Raw genomic sequence first — 13716 nt, 5'->3', positions numbered from 1 at the left:
CAGCATACTGTACAGCATATTGAAAATCAGGGAAAAATAGTCAGGATAGGGGCTTGAGCCATGTAGATGACTTGTGTTCCCACGTCACTCTTTCAAAAATAATTGTATTCCAGCTACATAATGTATTTAGGAAGATGTCAATGTAAATAGGCTCTCTTGAGAATCCCTCCACCTGTACATGAAGATGCCCTAAAGCTTCTTAAAGTCTGACCCTTAAGCACTTGACTATCAAGTCCAATTGATTTTTGGTCAGAATAAGGATTCTAAAGATCTTTCAGAAAGTGCCAATAATGCTTATTGGACTCACTTTGAAATTCTTCTCCTGGATCAACTATAAGAAAAGCAGAAGAAAACAAGTACAAGAGAATTAAGTGATGAAAGACTTTGAAGTCTAGCTTGAGCACTGATGTGAAAGAAACGGCTTAAGAGTGACTGAATTTTCTACATTATTTTGTTACTTTGCGAGTAACAGCTGTGGGGATTCTAAATGGATTCAGAAGATATGTAGTGTTGCAGGCTTTTTATGAGCAGCTTGCAGCACTGTACAGCATATGTCTTGGTGCAGTATTTAAAAGGAGATGCCGGGATGTGGGTACATAGAAGTATGCAGCTGCAATCAGTGACATCTCAAAAATAGAATGACTTGTGTATTTGTAAATATTAATGGTCCCTTCTGGGCTTCCAGTTAGCTCCCTTAGCTTGTTGTGACGTTAAGCTATTTGCTATAGTGGACCTTCACATGTCTGAACATCCATGTGGCTGTGGATGTTGTCTGCCTGGACTTTAGCAAAGCCTTTGATACTGTCTCCCACAGTATCCTCCTAGAGAACATGGTGGTTCATGGCTTGGACAGGTGTACTCTTCCCTGGGTAAAAACCTGGCTGGATGGCCGAGCCCAGAAAGTAGTGGTGAACAGAGCTAAATCCAGTTGGCGGACAGTCACAAGTGGGGTTCCCCAGGGCTCAGTGTTGGGGCCAGTCTTGTTTAAAATCTTTATCAACAATATGGATGGAGGGGATCAAGTGCACCCTTAATAAGTTTGCAAACAACACCAAGTTGGGCAGGAGTGTTGATCTGCTCGAGGGTAGGAAGGCTCTGCAGAGGGATCTGGTCAGGCTGGATCGATGGGCTGAGGCCAATGGTATGAGGTTTAACAAGGCCAAGTGCTGGGTCCTGCACTTGGGTCACAACAACCCCATGCAATGCTACAGGCTTGGGGAGCAGTGGCTGGAGAGCAGAGAAGGACCTGGGGGTGCTGGTTGACAGCCGGCTGAACAGGAGCCAGCAGTGTGCCCAGGTGGCCAAGAAGGCCAACAGCACCCTGGCTTGTATCAGGAATAGTGTGGCCTGCAGGAGTAGGGAAGTGATCATGCCCCTGTACTCAGCACTGGTGAGGCTGCAGCTTGAATATTGTGTTCAGTTTTGGGCCCCTCAGTACAAGACGTACATTGAGGTGCTGGAGTGTGTCCGGAGAAGGGCAACGAAGCTGGTGAAGGGTCTAGAACACAAGTCTTATGAGAAGTCACTGAGGGAACTGGGGTTGCTTCGCCTGGAGAAGAGGAGGCTGAGGGGAGACCTTATTGCTCTCTACAACTACCTGAAAGGAGGTTGTAGTGAGGTGAGTGTTAGTATCTTATCCCAGGTCACTAGCGATAGGACGAGAAGAAATGGCTTCAAGCTGCATCAGGGGACATTTAGATTGGATATTAGGAAGAATTGCTTTACTGAGAGAGTGGTCAGGCATTGGAACAGGCTGCCCAGAGAGGTGGTAGAGTCATCATCCCTGGAGGTATTTAAAAGACGTATAGATGTGGCACTTCAGGGCATGGTTTAGGAGACATGGTGGTGTTGGGTTGATGGTTGGACTTGATGATCCTAGAGGTCTTTTCCAACCTTAATGATTCTATGATTCTATGTCATAAAAAATGATCAAGAGAGACTTGAATAGATTCAAACAAGCCAGATTTGCTATCATTGCAGGCGTCAAAATGGCATGCCACCAAGCAAAATAAACTCTTAATAGCAGCAACACTTAGGGGGGAAAAAACAGACGACTGGAATGTGTGCAGTGGAAAAGAAGTGGACCTACTCTGCTTCTCAGGTGATTGACAGCTTAGCATTGTTCATCCAAGTTGTTCAGAAACACTGCCTGGTTTGCAGCAGAACTGATCAAGGTTTGAAGTTGGTATTAGAGAGTATTTTATGGAACTAGAATGAGGCATTTTTCTTTAATACAATGGCAAGTGGACTTGGGTTCTGAACGAGATTTCCTGTAATGCATAAGCACGGACTTTAGGCAGCCTTTGATTTTTGTGGGATGACTAATCAGAGATCATCCATGCATGCAGGTGGTGCTATAACTTAACAGCAGCTCAGCTGTCTGGTTACTTGGGGTCACATTCTGATCAGTTCTGACAATTTATATAGGGGTTATGCAGAAGTTTGAAAGCCTTACTTCTTCAAGTCATGAGAACTGAGAACGAAAGAGGTTTCCTGTTTGGAAAGAAGTATACAGGCAGCCGTCCTGGTTAATTCTGCAGTGGAGGGAAAAAGAACCATCTGAGGATAGCAAAACTTGCCTGAGTCACTAGTGTGTATCTTCTTCATGTCTAAACACCTTTAAATCTGGGCTATTTTTTCCTGATTTTTAACTGAAAACAGAGAGTCTGACTGCAGCAGGGGGACTGACCTTTGCAGATTCACGGCTTTCGGAGATTAGTGATGTTATTTTCCAAATAAAGCTTAGGATTTTCTGAGTTACTAAGTGTAGAGGCTGTCAGACAACACACACACGTCGTCTTCAGCCATGCTCTTTTGTGTGTTGGTAGCACGTGCAGCCATTTTAGTGCAAAGACCTGGCCTTTCCTTCCCACGAGTCTGCACAATGGGATCTGTTCCAGAATGCTTGGATTTCCATGGATAGTCTCTCCACAAAAGGCAGCAGCTGATCAGTCATTCCAGCAAGCACTGAAGTAAGCCTGGCCAGGCTTGAAATGCACATCCAACATCAGCTGCTGCACATCTGCAACACGGAAAAGCTGCTATGTTGCCAGAGGCTCTGTTGTTCTTGCCTCCAGTGCATGTGGAACAGGCAGGCTACTTTGTGGCACAGTATCAAATGCCAGCTTCCTTCTTTTGCCAGGTTAGCAGGGGATTGCATACTGAATTTGCTGCTCTGGCTTTTGTGGTGTTGCATGCATGGCAAATTAATAATCTTTACGAATATGTTTGAATGTGCTTTCAGCAGGCAGTGAAAAGAAAAGGCATAGCATGAAAGTGATGATAGTCATAATCTTAGCACAAACTGGGGAGAGACAAGCAGAAAAAATGAGAGAAAGGCATTAAGATCTTTTAAGGTTCCAAAAACAAGCACTGGTGTCTTTTTTTTTTTTTTCCCTCCCTGCACAAACATCCAGATTTCACTGGAAAAGTCATTCATTGCTGGAAACAGTGTCTCAACTATACTATAAAAACATTAGTTTCTTAGCAAAAGCAAGCAGTGGTGGCAATTCTTGAAATTAATTTTGCTGCAAATTTTGATGTGGGCAAGAGTTTCTCCCCTGCCTGTTGTTGTAGGAGAGTAGCTATCTTCTTTACTGTGGAGGGCTAGGCCACAGAGGCACAGAAACCTGGTCCCACCATGAGATCCCAGAATTTCTGGGATGCTGTGGGCTGAGTCCTGCAATGTCAGAGACAGAAGTTCTGGTTCTAAAGGGGAAAGTAACTGCAATCTTGTAAACTACTCTCCACCTCCAGCATCCGATGCTCTGAAGATTTGGCCAAATTTCTGGCAAGAGATTATCTGTTGCAGTAGTAGCTCATAGGGCATACAGACAGGCAGAATTGCCTTAAAAGTAATCTTGATTCTATTAGTTTCTTTCAGGGCTTGTTTGCTAGTATGGAAGGAGACTCTCTCCATGCAGCCTTCTGTGGTGATCTCCCAGGAGGGGATGGTTCAGTCCTGTCGTACAGCATCCCTGCATACAGAATTCGTGCTGTAGTCCTGAAATATGGGGATTCACCTCTTCAGCCTGGGAAGAGACTGGCACATCACTTCTTGAGGCGATTTTAGCCCAGTGAGCCACTTGCCTTCACCTAAAGATGGAGTCTGAAGCTTAGAGGGGATGTAATCAATCACCTTAGAGTCTCTTCCATTGTACTCAACCAGAGCAAAGATCCTTCTATCCCAGCATTCATTCTCTCTCGGGTCACACTGCTGAGCTGGTAATATTTGGCAGTTGCAGATCTGCAACTCTGATCAAAAAGAGAAACTCAGTCCTGTACTTGAGCAGTTAATGTAATAGGAAACTGGGCCCTGACAAGTCATCTTGCTCAGAGGTTTGAAGTCCTTTTTTTCCCCGGTATCTAAACGTTGACCAAAACCACAGCCAACTTCTTTGACAATCAAACACAGCATATGGTTGACTGGGCTGCTGGAGCAGTGGCTGTCTCATGATTATACTAAGTCAAAGACAAAAATATTTCTGTAGACATATATGAAACAAGTTTCTTTTTTCAAGATGGTAAAGGGTTAGTGGTTTGCAGAATAGGCACTATGTGGAAAATATCAAAATACCTTCAGCTCTGTTTCACCACACAGATTTTCCACAGCTAAATTTACCTTCTATCATGTACACCAAAAGTGTGAGAAATCTGGAAAACCCCAAACTACCCCAGACTGCTGCTTTCAACTGACATTGATAGGGGCTTACCCTACCGAACAGTAACAATGAATGTAAATGTATTTTTGAGGTTCCTTGAAAAGTCTGTCCATCTGAGTCTTTCTAACAGAGAAGTACATCTTTTTTGGACAACAATTCTTTTAGTGGGCTAAAACTGAAGATAAAAGAAGCCAACCGTGATGACTGCAGCACTGCTGTGATGTTTACACATCATGAGTCACTGCTGTTATGTTCTTTAATTCTGATAAAGGGCTGTACAGGGAAAGTAATTTGCAAGCGGGCAGTCTCCCCCTTTTTCACCCATTACTCCTCTAAACCCAGAGCTGCAAATGTCCAGTGCTATCTGTAGTCCTTGCACTCTCACATGTAGCACCATGCTGCCAAGTGACACGGTAGATTAAGGGAGGGTCTTTTTTCATTATCTCTTTCAGAGACACTGAGATTTTCATGGAATCTCCTTTCCTGGGTTAAGATCTGACAATTTTCCAGCAGTCTCAGCTCAGTAGCCTGCCCTCAGATAATCCTCTTTGACTGGTAGTTAAATCTGTTCGTCCTGACCTGTATTCTTTAGCATAATTCTTCTGCCACAGTCAGCAGGCAGAGGACAAATGGAAAACAGAAAGCACAAAGTTAACAATCAATCCTTACGCATAATGTAAAGTCAGAAAAGGCTGTGATCTCCCCCCTACACTGTACTCCAAATTGGTGCAATTGATATGAAAACGTGTTCACTCTGCTTTAATGGCAATTCCTTTCTCCTCTCTCCCAACCCCTGCCCCTTCATCCCACAAAGAAGAGATTCCTTCTTCCAGGGTGATTCTGTTAAAAGCTATTACCATGCAGGCAGCATGGCCAAAACAGCGGTGTTCCTCTGTAATCTGTCTGGAAAGCTGCTAGAGTTAAAATGGAGTGCTGCTTGCAGAGATGTTTAGTCTCCACAGACCATAATTTTGTGCAGACCCCTTTGAAGTCTTCTCCCAGGATGACTAAATTTTAACCTTCCCTGCTCTCGGTATTCTATAACTCCAGCGACAGTATAAAATGTGCTTTGTTTGGTCATTTTCTGGTTTCTACAGGCCAAATCAACCTCATGCAAACTCTTTTTTTTTTTAAAAAAAGATGTTGTTAAATAAAAGATACTGTACACTTTCAGACTTGGGAAACCCCCTTTGAGGTTTTTTTTTACTCCAGGTTTTCCCTCAGGGTTTGCATTGCCATCATCAGCTCTAGGCCTTTGGAGAGTGGCCAGCAGATAAAGCTTTTGGAAGAAAAGACAAAGCTAGTTAATTTGAAAGGAAAACATGCTTAATATGTTAAACTAATAACAAGGCACTGCTTTGGAGAGCTGATGCATGCTTTCAATAGGCTTTTCAATCTCAGCTGCATCTTGCAGCACATTTGCGTACATATGGGAAAAGCATGTTCTGGTCAGTGTATGCAGCCTGTGCATCTTCCAGTTCATCGTGCCTGGCCGCACGGCCTCACAACGCGTGTGTGCTGAACGAGGAGGCTGCATGGGCGTAGGTCAGCCTGGACAACCTTCCCAGCCAAATGGGATAGCTGGGGACAGGCTACTAAGCTGAGATTCATCAATAGTTAAGTAGGTGGCTGATTAGGTGAGTGTCACGAGACGCCATTTCAGAGGTAGGATGGCAACACATGGGCAATCTCCTCAGGAGCCTGCATTTCAAGGAGTCGCTTTGTCCTTGATGGTAAAAACAGGAGAGCCTCATCTACCCATGCAATGAAAATGTGCAGCTTTGGATTTCTGGAAAAGAGCTAGGTTCCACTTCTTGTCTCTCTTTGTGAGAATGAGGGGATTGAAAAAGGATCCTCTCCTATCATTTACTCATCCAGGTAGCATGAGTCAGTGGTGTTGGCATTCACCTTGGTGATCCAGATTAAAACTGTTCAACAAGGAATGATCTCATTTCTGGCCTGTCTTATTGGAAGGGTAGATTCTGAAAATAATGAAGTAATTGTCTCTGTCTTGCCCAGGGCTCTTGAAAACAATGGAATTGCTTGGTATTTCATGCCTTGTACAGGGCAGGGCCCTTTTCAGTCTTTTACCTGACTGGAGCATTCAGACCCCTAGAAGATATTTTAAGCTCCTAAATTTTGCTGAGACTGACAGCATGTAACCTGTTTTACAGGAGCTACTACTGCTACTCTTCATCACAGAGCAAAATAAATACCTCTGTGATTGACAAGTGTGATTGGTAATCTCCCCAAGTGTAAAAAAACTCATCCTAGAAGTCAGAAATTAATTAAATACCTAAAATACAGGCTTTCTGCCCCGTGTCAGTGTTCCTACAATTTTGTGTCCCGTTAGTACCTGATACAAGCTGCCAGTTCTTCTCTGACTCCTGCTACACCCCATTAACAGGCATGGCAGCTGCATCCCAGTGGGCATATTATTCTTTTCCCCTTCCAAGCTCTCAGCGGTGTCACATCTACTGATGTGCAGCCCTTCCCAAGAGTAACCCTGTCATCATCAGGGCTGGTTGCAGGCACAAGTGTAGCATGCCATCACCTTAGGGAGCTGACAGATAGTGGCAAAACAGCTGAGCCGTTTCATATGTAGCAGAGACCTGGAAGGCAAGAGTGGCTGCTGCCTGGTTTGGGACAGACTACAAAGGAAAAGCAGCTCTGTATCTTTCCACTTATTGCCCACAGCAGCGACTGGCCAGGCTGGCCCCCGGCTGTGGAACTGCAGCATTTGGTGTTGCCAGTGGGATAGGTATGCTCACATGCAGTACCTGCATAGCCATGCACTCCTCACTCCCACAGATGTCCAGTCTTTTGTGCACAACTGCAATAAAGAAATCAGCCCCCGTTTTCCCTAATGCTTGGGTAGGAAAAAGAGAGCCTTAGGGATTTCTGCTAGGCACACACAGAAAATGGTATCAGGACAACTACAAATTATTGAAAGAACTCGGGACTGTCTTATTTCTGGCAGCAAAAGTTGGCTTGTCGTTTATTGAATCGAGCACTATTCTCTTTGGTGGAACTTACGCATGTTTCCTAGTAAAGCAAAAAATGGTAAAATCTTAATGTTTGATTGTAAGTATGTTATATGATGATTTATAAATAAACTGACCTTTCCTCTCTATCTATGTAAGGCAAGAGCTTAGATAACAACAAAAGCTTCTGATAATGAGGGCGAGAGTAAGTAGGGTCGAATTGGGGTTTGGTATCACGACGTGTCACTGTTCCTACCAAAAAGACAATTGTCACTGGTCTTTACCAAGGTGGACGGGCCACCTATACTTAACCCAGGAAAGAAACGCCTATACAGTGATATACATTCGATAAACGGCTGGCTACAACTTTCTGATCGTTGAGCCTGGCTCTGGCAGAACTGAAATCCTGACCGCAGCCGTTCTTGCGAACGACGCCGGTTTTCACCCTCCTTCCCTTTCCTTTCTGGATCGTTAAGTGACGAGTGTTCCTGGAGAATGTCTCTGCCGGCACGCTGGTTGCTTGTTACAGAATAGGGGGGACGGGGACGGACGTTAACGCCCGCGCGCCCTCGCTCTGCGGTAACGCTCAGCCCCGCTAGGTGAAAGGACGCGAGCGTAGGACCGGCGGCAGCGCATGCGCGCCCGCTCCGGTGGGGCAGGCGGAAGGAGGGCTGCCGAAATACACCTCCCGGCGTGCCGCGGGCCGGCAGGTTACCCGGAACCGACAGAGGCCTCAAGGCCGCGAGCGCTGTGGCGGAAGGGTCGCGGCGTCGTTTCTCCGCACTCGCGCCGGGCAGGCAGGTGGCGGCGTGCGCTGGGGGCGGGGTGGGTCGGGTCTGGCTGGCGCGCGGGGGACCGCTAACGGCCGCTCTCTCTTCCCCCCCGCAGGCTGTGGCTGCCGGGGAGCCGCTCGCCATGTCGACGGTCGCCGCCGCCAGCTGCGACACTAAGGGCGCGGGGGAGGCGGGGGGGGAGAAGAAGCCGCTGAAGCCCTGCTGCGCCTGCCCCGAGACCAAGAAAGCGCGGGACGCCTGGTGAGGGCCCCAACCGCCGCCGGCGGCTGCTGCCGCCTCGGGGTGGGGTGAGGGGGTGGGCCCCCCGTGTAGCCGAGCTCCCTGAGGCGGGTGGCAGCAGCTGCGCCGGTGTTCCCCTCGCTCTGCAGGCGGGGCCCGTCGCCGAGCTGCTGGGGGGTTTCAAGCGCTGCTCCGCCCGCTTCCGACCCGGCGCGGTGGATTTCCCTACTCCCCCGCCTCCCTCCTTAGAGGGTCTGCCCCCGCTGCTGGAGCATCTAGGAGGGGTGGGAGAGGGAGGAGGAAGAGTGTGGAGGAGGAGGAGGGAATAAATCTTAAGGAATAAATTAGAAATGAAGAGGTTAATACCTCATAACCCTAGTTTAACACAGGTTTCAGAGATTAGCTTTTAATGCTGCTTACAAATCTTCACTACTGTTGACTGACTGAAGCAACAAGTACCAGCAGGTAGCAGTGTTTTTATTGTTTGATTGCTTGTAAATGCTGTTCTCTCTTAAATAAAACAAAATACTTTGGTTTTTAGGTCTTGGAGGATGATATTTCTCGCAGAGGTGCAAAATTTGACAGTGTTGTGTATAGCTGTATTTGCAAGTACAGGCTTAATCACAGCCATGGGACATATCAAATAGCATAAAATGCACCCCCAAAGTAGAGTTCCTTTGTCTATGACAATAAATTGCTTTAGTCTGGTGATCAAGCTGTCTTTTTTTTTTTTAACCTGATAAGTGGTACAGGTGTTGTTCAGTAGATGACATAATACTGGACACTGTATTTTTGCTAAAGGTAGCAGGGTGTGTCTAGTTATGTGGTAGAGTGAAGGTAAGTCCTGGGCCCTCTAAGAAAAGGGTGGTGGGATAAAAGTCCTGGATCAGATGGAGTTGCCCTGGGTGGCCAGCAGACCCGTCCATACTCACTGTAAGAAAACCTAAGTGATTACAAAAGTAAGATGTTTTAGTTATTTGCAATTTAGTAGTTTCTTCCTTTGGCAGCAAGAATAGCATAACGTGGCAGATGAGGTTGGTCAGACCTGTGCTCCACAGCTTGCTGGAATCCCCGCCTCTGGGGACAGGAAGCACTCTGCCAGTCAATCAGAGAGCAAGTCTGAATTACTTTTGTGGTATATGTGATATACCAACAACGGTAGGCTCTTACCTCTATTTGAATATGTATTAGGCACTTGGATGCATGAGTAACATCAAAAGTTGCCATATGAGGTAAATCATGTTTTTAAGAGGAGCTGGACATGGTTTTTTTTTTTTGCTTCAGGTTCCCTAAATACCAACTGAAGCTGGACTAAAATGTCATTTACTGGTCAACCTATTCTGTATTGGTCTCTTACTGGAGAAATTTTGTTGCTTCTGCACTGAATGATTTGAAACTGGTTGCTGGTGAGATGAGCATACTCGATGAAGCGACGCGGCAGCCTTGTATTGTGTAACAAATCCCTGTCTAGACTTGCCCAGAATAGACCCTGGCCTGTTGATAGGAAATTCTGCTACACATTTCATTAGAGTTCTAATTGCACAGCTCCAGACTTGGGCACCTTTCTGAGATAGTATTTTACTTTCCAAAACAGTGCTACTCAGGATAGGATGGGCAAAAAGATTTCCGGAGCCTAATAGGGCTTTTTGGTTGTCCCCAACAGCTTGTCAGTTCTGTGGCTTTGACTAACAGTAAAAACATTTTGTTGTTGAACCTTTGAAATCTTTTTCTTTTGCAGCATAATTGAGAAGGGGGAAGAAAATTGTGGGCACCTAATTGAAGCTCACAAAGAGTGTATGAGAGCTCTGGGCTTCAAGATATGAGTGCGGTGAGCAGGACTGTGAGTGAAGTGAGTATCGCCTACAGGACCTTTACCTCTGAAGTGCCCCGGCACCTCAGCTGGTGCCACTGGAAGGCCCAGAGTACTGTTCCCCATGGCAAAGGAATCCTCTTTATGAGAGGGAAGGCAAAGTAATCCTGACTGACAGTAGGGTAAATGCTGCTGTCCTCGTGAGGGTGGTGAAGCCTTCTGGTAGCGCGCAGCCTTTGTGAGTAGCTGTTCAGCAGCAGAGGGTGGCTGTGCCTCTGTTGGCTTCTAATCAATCCGAACTTCAACTTAGATCACTAATGGTGGGGCAGTGTGGGGTTGGTTCTTGTGGGTTTGCTGCTGGGGTTTTTGCTGGCCGTTGAACTGTCTCTCAATATCCAGTGGAAATCCATGTTTTGTGAAGCTGTCTTTCCTCTCTCTTCTAGATGATGTCTGTGGTGTGACTGTGTTCTGGAAAGCTGCAAAATAAATTATTTCTGCAAGTTACTTCAAAGAGCAAATATAAACAAAGAATCTATTTATAGTCTCTAATGATAGACTGTGCGTCACATCTGTGGCTTTTCCACTGTTAGCTCTTGAGCTGCTATAGAAAATATATTTTTTTTTCCTCTTAATAAAAATCTGAAAATGACCAGCATTCCTGACATCTGTTTCTTTTTGAATAAAGAAATGACGGTGCTCTCCTCACTGAAAACACTGTGCTGTGTGAATTGAGAGAATAAGAAAAGCCTGCTCACTCAATGACACAAGAACATTGATTACTCTTGTGGTGTGGTTGAGCAGATGGGCCTTCGGTGGGATTTCCCGCTGACGCAAATTGGGAAGTCAAGCTAGTAACACTGCCCTGTTGCTGCTTTCAGCAAAGTCATGCTGAAGCTTGTGTCATGTTTGACAGTAGGTGCAACTACATTTATACAGATGACCACTTTCCTTGGAGTTGGAACTGGATTTGCTTTCCCCTGTTAGAATTCTTCCAACTTTTTTTGAATAGCTTTACCCTAGGATTCAAACTTCATTCTTTATAATGAAGAATTAAGTACTTTTGAGATCAAACTCAAATTCTTGAGCCAGTAGTTGTTCAAGGGAGAGGGAGCAGAGGACTGCAGATGTATGCACAGGCCACTTGCCTGAAAGAAAAGGTGTTTGGTTTTTTTTATATTGTTTGGTTTTGGGGTTTTTTTATGCCCAATTTTTCTTGTGTTGGTCTTGTGCTAGGCATGCATGGGCTTTTGTTTTCTGGCTTTTTTTCCTCACCTCTGTGACATGACAGCAGGAGGTTGTGGCCTTTGATTCTAAGGCAAAAAAAAATGCAGTTGGTTGTTACATCTGTGAGACTTGGTTTCACACTGTATCTCTGCAACCCTAACGTTGTTCTTGCCTAGGTGAGTTGACTTTGCTTAAGATGGCATCACTGATTACTTCCTCTCTTCCTGCTGAGTTTTCTTTTCAGAAGTTGAAGGGAGGAAATCTGTGCTTTGTCTTGATTCTTCTCTTGGCTTTGATCCTGTTGGAGGGATGGGTGCAGTCACAATCGTTTTTCTCTGCCTGCTGGGCCCTGCATATTCTGAGCTAGCAGTGAGTTGGCTGTGAGCATTTAGTGTGTGACACTGGGTACTGTCTCTGCTGAGACTCACAAGTTCTGTGAGGAGAGTTCAGACTGCTGGGAATGTTTCGTGAAGGTCCTGGATTCTGTGGAAATGCATGCTAAAATGCTTGTGGGGGGCAAGCTGGGCTGTTAGACTTAGCTCTGTACTGCTCATCTGTTCTGTCCTGAGATAAGAGTTGTGCTCACGTTGGCTTCCAGCCTAAGAGAAGGGATGCAGGTGTAGTTCTGGCAAAAAGGGTTCCAAGCCACCTGTGGCGCTGTAGCTGGCTGGAGAGCAGGACCTGGTGCTGCACTTGGCATTTGTTGTCTGGAGGGAGAAACCTGAATAAGGTCATTTATTGTTGAATCAGTGTGTGTCAGAGCTTGAACTGAAGAGAACATTAGATGGTGGACGGGCACCAGCTTTGTGGCAGCGTGTCCAATCTGGGTAAACTGGGGAAATGGTGCCACAGAGTAAAGAGCAGGGCAGGGGTTGGCAGCGGTCAAGTGAGAATGGAGTGCTACTTAAATCAGGTCAAGAAAAGAAAAAATGGGACTTCGTACAGTTTTAGACATTCTATAAACTTAAGAAATGGGACATCTAGGCCTGCATGGTAGGTACTTCAGCAAGTTTTTGGAAGGAAGATGATGAGTGGCGTGCTGCGATACCTATGTGCAACAGGTACAGAAAGGACACTGGGCAATGCTACATTTAAAGCAACAATGGGAAAACCTTGTCACCAAATCACATTTCTTGCTGAGCGGCTTCATTTGTCGCTACAGGATTCCTGTGGAGTGGAATCAAGGCTTGATTCGGGTGGTGAGAGTTACTGGCACTGCGTTACTACTCACCGATGGCGCTGGTGACAGATGCTGCCCTGTGTGGGGTGTTCGGTGTACCTGCGAGGGCATGAAACGTGGCAGTAGCAGGAAACTTGACTATTGAGCAGTACAACTAAATACAGTACATGCCATCTTTGTCCCTTTGTGATTCACCATGAGCTTGTGTGGAGCAGGCTTCAGACCTTTCCCAACAGTTGTAAATTGAATGTGACTTGAAACACCAGGTGGATATTTTGGAGCTACAGGCTTTGTTAGTCTGCAAAAGTGTTACTTACTAATGCCCACAATAGTCTATATAATAAAGCAAAAAGGAGATGTCTGATTATGCCCTCTCTGACTTTAAGCCACCAAGGTCTTGGCATCCTCAGCACAGGTGTTTGGACTAGTTTTCAGCTTCTGGGATCAGCAGTGAACTTGTAGACTTCCTGAGGATGGGCAAAATAGCCAGTCGCTTAGCTGCTGTGAGGTTTGGAGCTGGCAATCTCTCAGTGTGGTGCTGCTCTCAAGGATAGAGGACTTATTTGCCAAACATAGTGCGGGCTGCACCTGGATTGCATCATCACATGGGGCTAAATATTAATAATATTAATATTTATAATAATATTAGTAGTAATAATTTATAATAATTCATATTAATAATATAATAATTTATAATAATATTAATAATTAATAATAATTAATAATATTAATAATTAATATTACTTGTTGAATTCCTTGTAAGTGGGGAAGTCAGCGGAGTACCTGTTTACACCCTGCCAGTTTCAGTGCTGAAAAGCTTGATGTGTCTATTTTATTTCTTCAC

The 13716-nt window shown here is 45.4% G+C and overlaps 1 protein-coding gene across 2 annotated transcripts; it reads left to right on the top strand.

Moving 5' to 3' along the window:
• The first annotated feature begins 8285 nt into the window (after positions 1-8285).
• Positions 8286-11123, top strand: COX17 (cytochrome c oxidase copper chaperone COX17). Of its 2 annotated transcripts, none has more exons than XM_075107145.1 (4): positions 8286-8442; positions 8534-8679; positions 10397-10507; positions 10912-11123. In XM_075107145.1, the coding sequence occupies exons 2-3, from the start codon at positions 8561-8563 to the stop codon at positions 10479-10481; spliced, it is 204 nt and encodes a 67-aa protein (XP_074963246.1). In that variant the 5' UTR covers positions 8286-8442; positions 8534-8560; the 3' UTR covers positions 10482-10507; positions 10912-11123. The 2 variants fall into 2 exon arrangements, with proteins under 2 accessions (XP_074963246.1, XP_074963255.1); XM_075107154.1 differs by having other exon boundaries at positions 8299-8446.
• Positions 11124-13716: the final 2593 nt, after the last annotated feature.

This window comes from Phalacrocorax aristotelis, chromosome 1 (genome assembly GCF_949628215.1).
Source record: "Phalacrocorax aristotelis chromosome 1, bGulAri2.1, whole genome shotgun sequence".
In the NCBI taxonomy this organism is placed as follows: Eukaryota; Metazoa; Chordata; class Aves; order Suliformes; family Phalacrocoracidae; genus Phalacrocorax; species Phalacrocorax aristotelis.
Note: the sequence above shows the minus strand (reverse complement) of the source record. Positions and strands in the feature narration are given on the sequence as shown.